Source organism: Echinococcus granulosus (assembly GCF_000524195.1).
Source record: "Echinococcus granulosus chromosome Unknown EG_S00081, whole genome shotgun sequence".
Classification (NCBI taxonomy): Eukaryota; Metazoa; Platyhelminthes; class Cestoda; order Cyclophyllidea; family Taeniidae; genus Echinococcus; species Echinococcus granulosus.
In genome coordinates, this window is record NW_020170461.1 from 4,530 (window position 1) to 5,579 (window position 1,050).

The following is a 1,050-nucleotide window of genomic DNA, read 5'->3' on the forward strand; positions in this document are numbered from 1 at the left end:
CGTTATTACCGTCCTGACTCTCACACATGATGAGTTATTCCACAAGTTTGAGAGATGAATGCGAAAAAGCCCAAGAAATCACTATAAAACCCAGAAATGTGATCAGCTTCAAATTCGTCTTTTTATTTACTATCCAACTTTGTTCCCCTACGTAACAAAAGCACTTCGGCTGCTTCGCACTTTGGTTAGCTCTTAAAAGATGAAAATACACATTGCCCTTGCATATAGTCCGTGTGGAAATGAGTACATTAGTCGCCTTTCAGGTCATGAAGAGAAGTCATGTTTCCACTATAAAATATTAGCCCTTCCCATGTTCGCAAATATGAATTTAGGCATGTAGAAAATTTGTCATCATTCGAAAGCCTACTTACTGTTAAATACTCTATACTGACAACCAAAAAGTACTGAACACTGCAAATTTCCCTATGTTTATCTAACTTGCTATACGAATACACTTATGCAAAAAATGGTCACTTGACATTCCATATGTTAGGCCAATTAATTTGCAAGCATAAGAATTTGCTTAGATTCTTAAAAACAACTAACATCGTGAGTGTTAAATATCAATCAGGTCGTCAAGTGGATAAGGAGATGGATTATGAGTAAATTTGCCATAGAAATGCAACAAAACATCTGACAGTTCGCCAAATTGAAGAACAGTCAAACTAACCACAGCTGGCACTCACTTGACAGGGGACAAATAAGCAAATTGCATTTCCAAATGCATTAACATATTCCAGAAAGCTAAATGCAATGGAACTTATTTGAAGAAAACTATTGCTCTTGATAGCAGGTTTGAGACCACTTGGACACCAAAAATCGGCCCAAGTGCTAAGAAAGTTGACATATGACTGCTACGCCTAGGTGAATCTTCTAACTCTTTCTTGGTCTGGCAAACACTTGGATTTTTCTCCTGTAAATGGCAAAAAGGAGACGATTGCTTTGCTCGATAAAAGGTAAATTGAATAAATGCCTTATTTTCAAAGTTGATACAACCTTAGGTAAAAATACGTCTACACTGATTCTCTCATTTACAAGGGTAGGTGACTA

General features: G+C 36.8%; 1 protein-coding gene across 1 annotated transcript in view; it reads right to left on the reverse strand. All coding sequences in view use genetic code 11, as the record gives it.

Annotated features, from left to right (window-relative positions):
- Positions 1–556: 556 nt before the first annotated feature.
- EGR_07558 (hypothetical protein) overlaps positions 557–1,050 on the reverse strand; it is a gene marked incomplete at both ends in the record, with an annotated part of 2,272 nt that continues 1,778 nt past the window's right edge. The window contains 2 exons of the mRNA XM_024496807.1: positions 557–633; positions 671–831. Coding sequence (XP_024348743.1) covers positions 557–633; positions 671–831 — 238 coding nt within the window. The remainder of the gene's footprint in view (positions 634–670; positions 832–1,050) is intronic.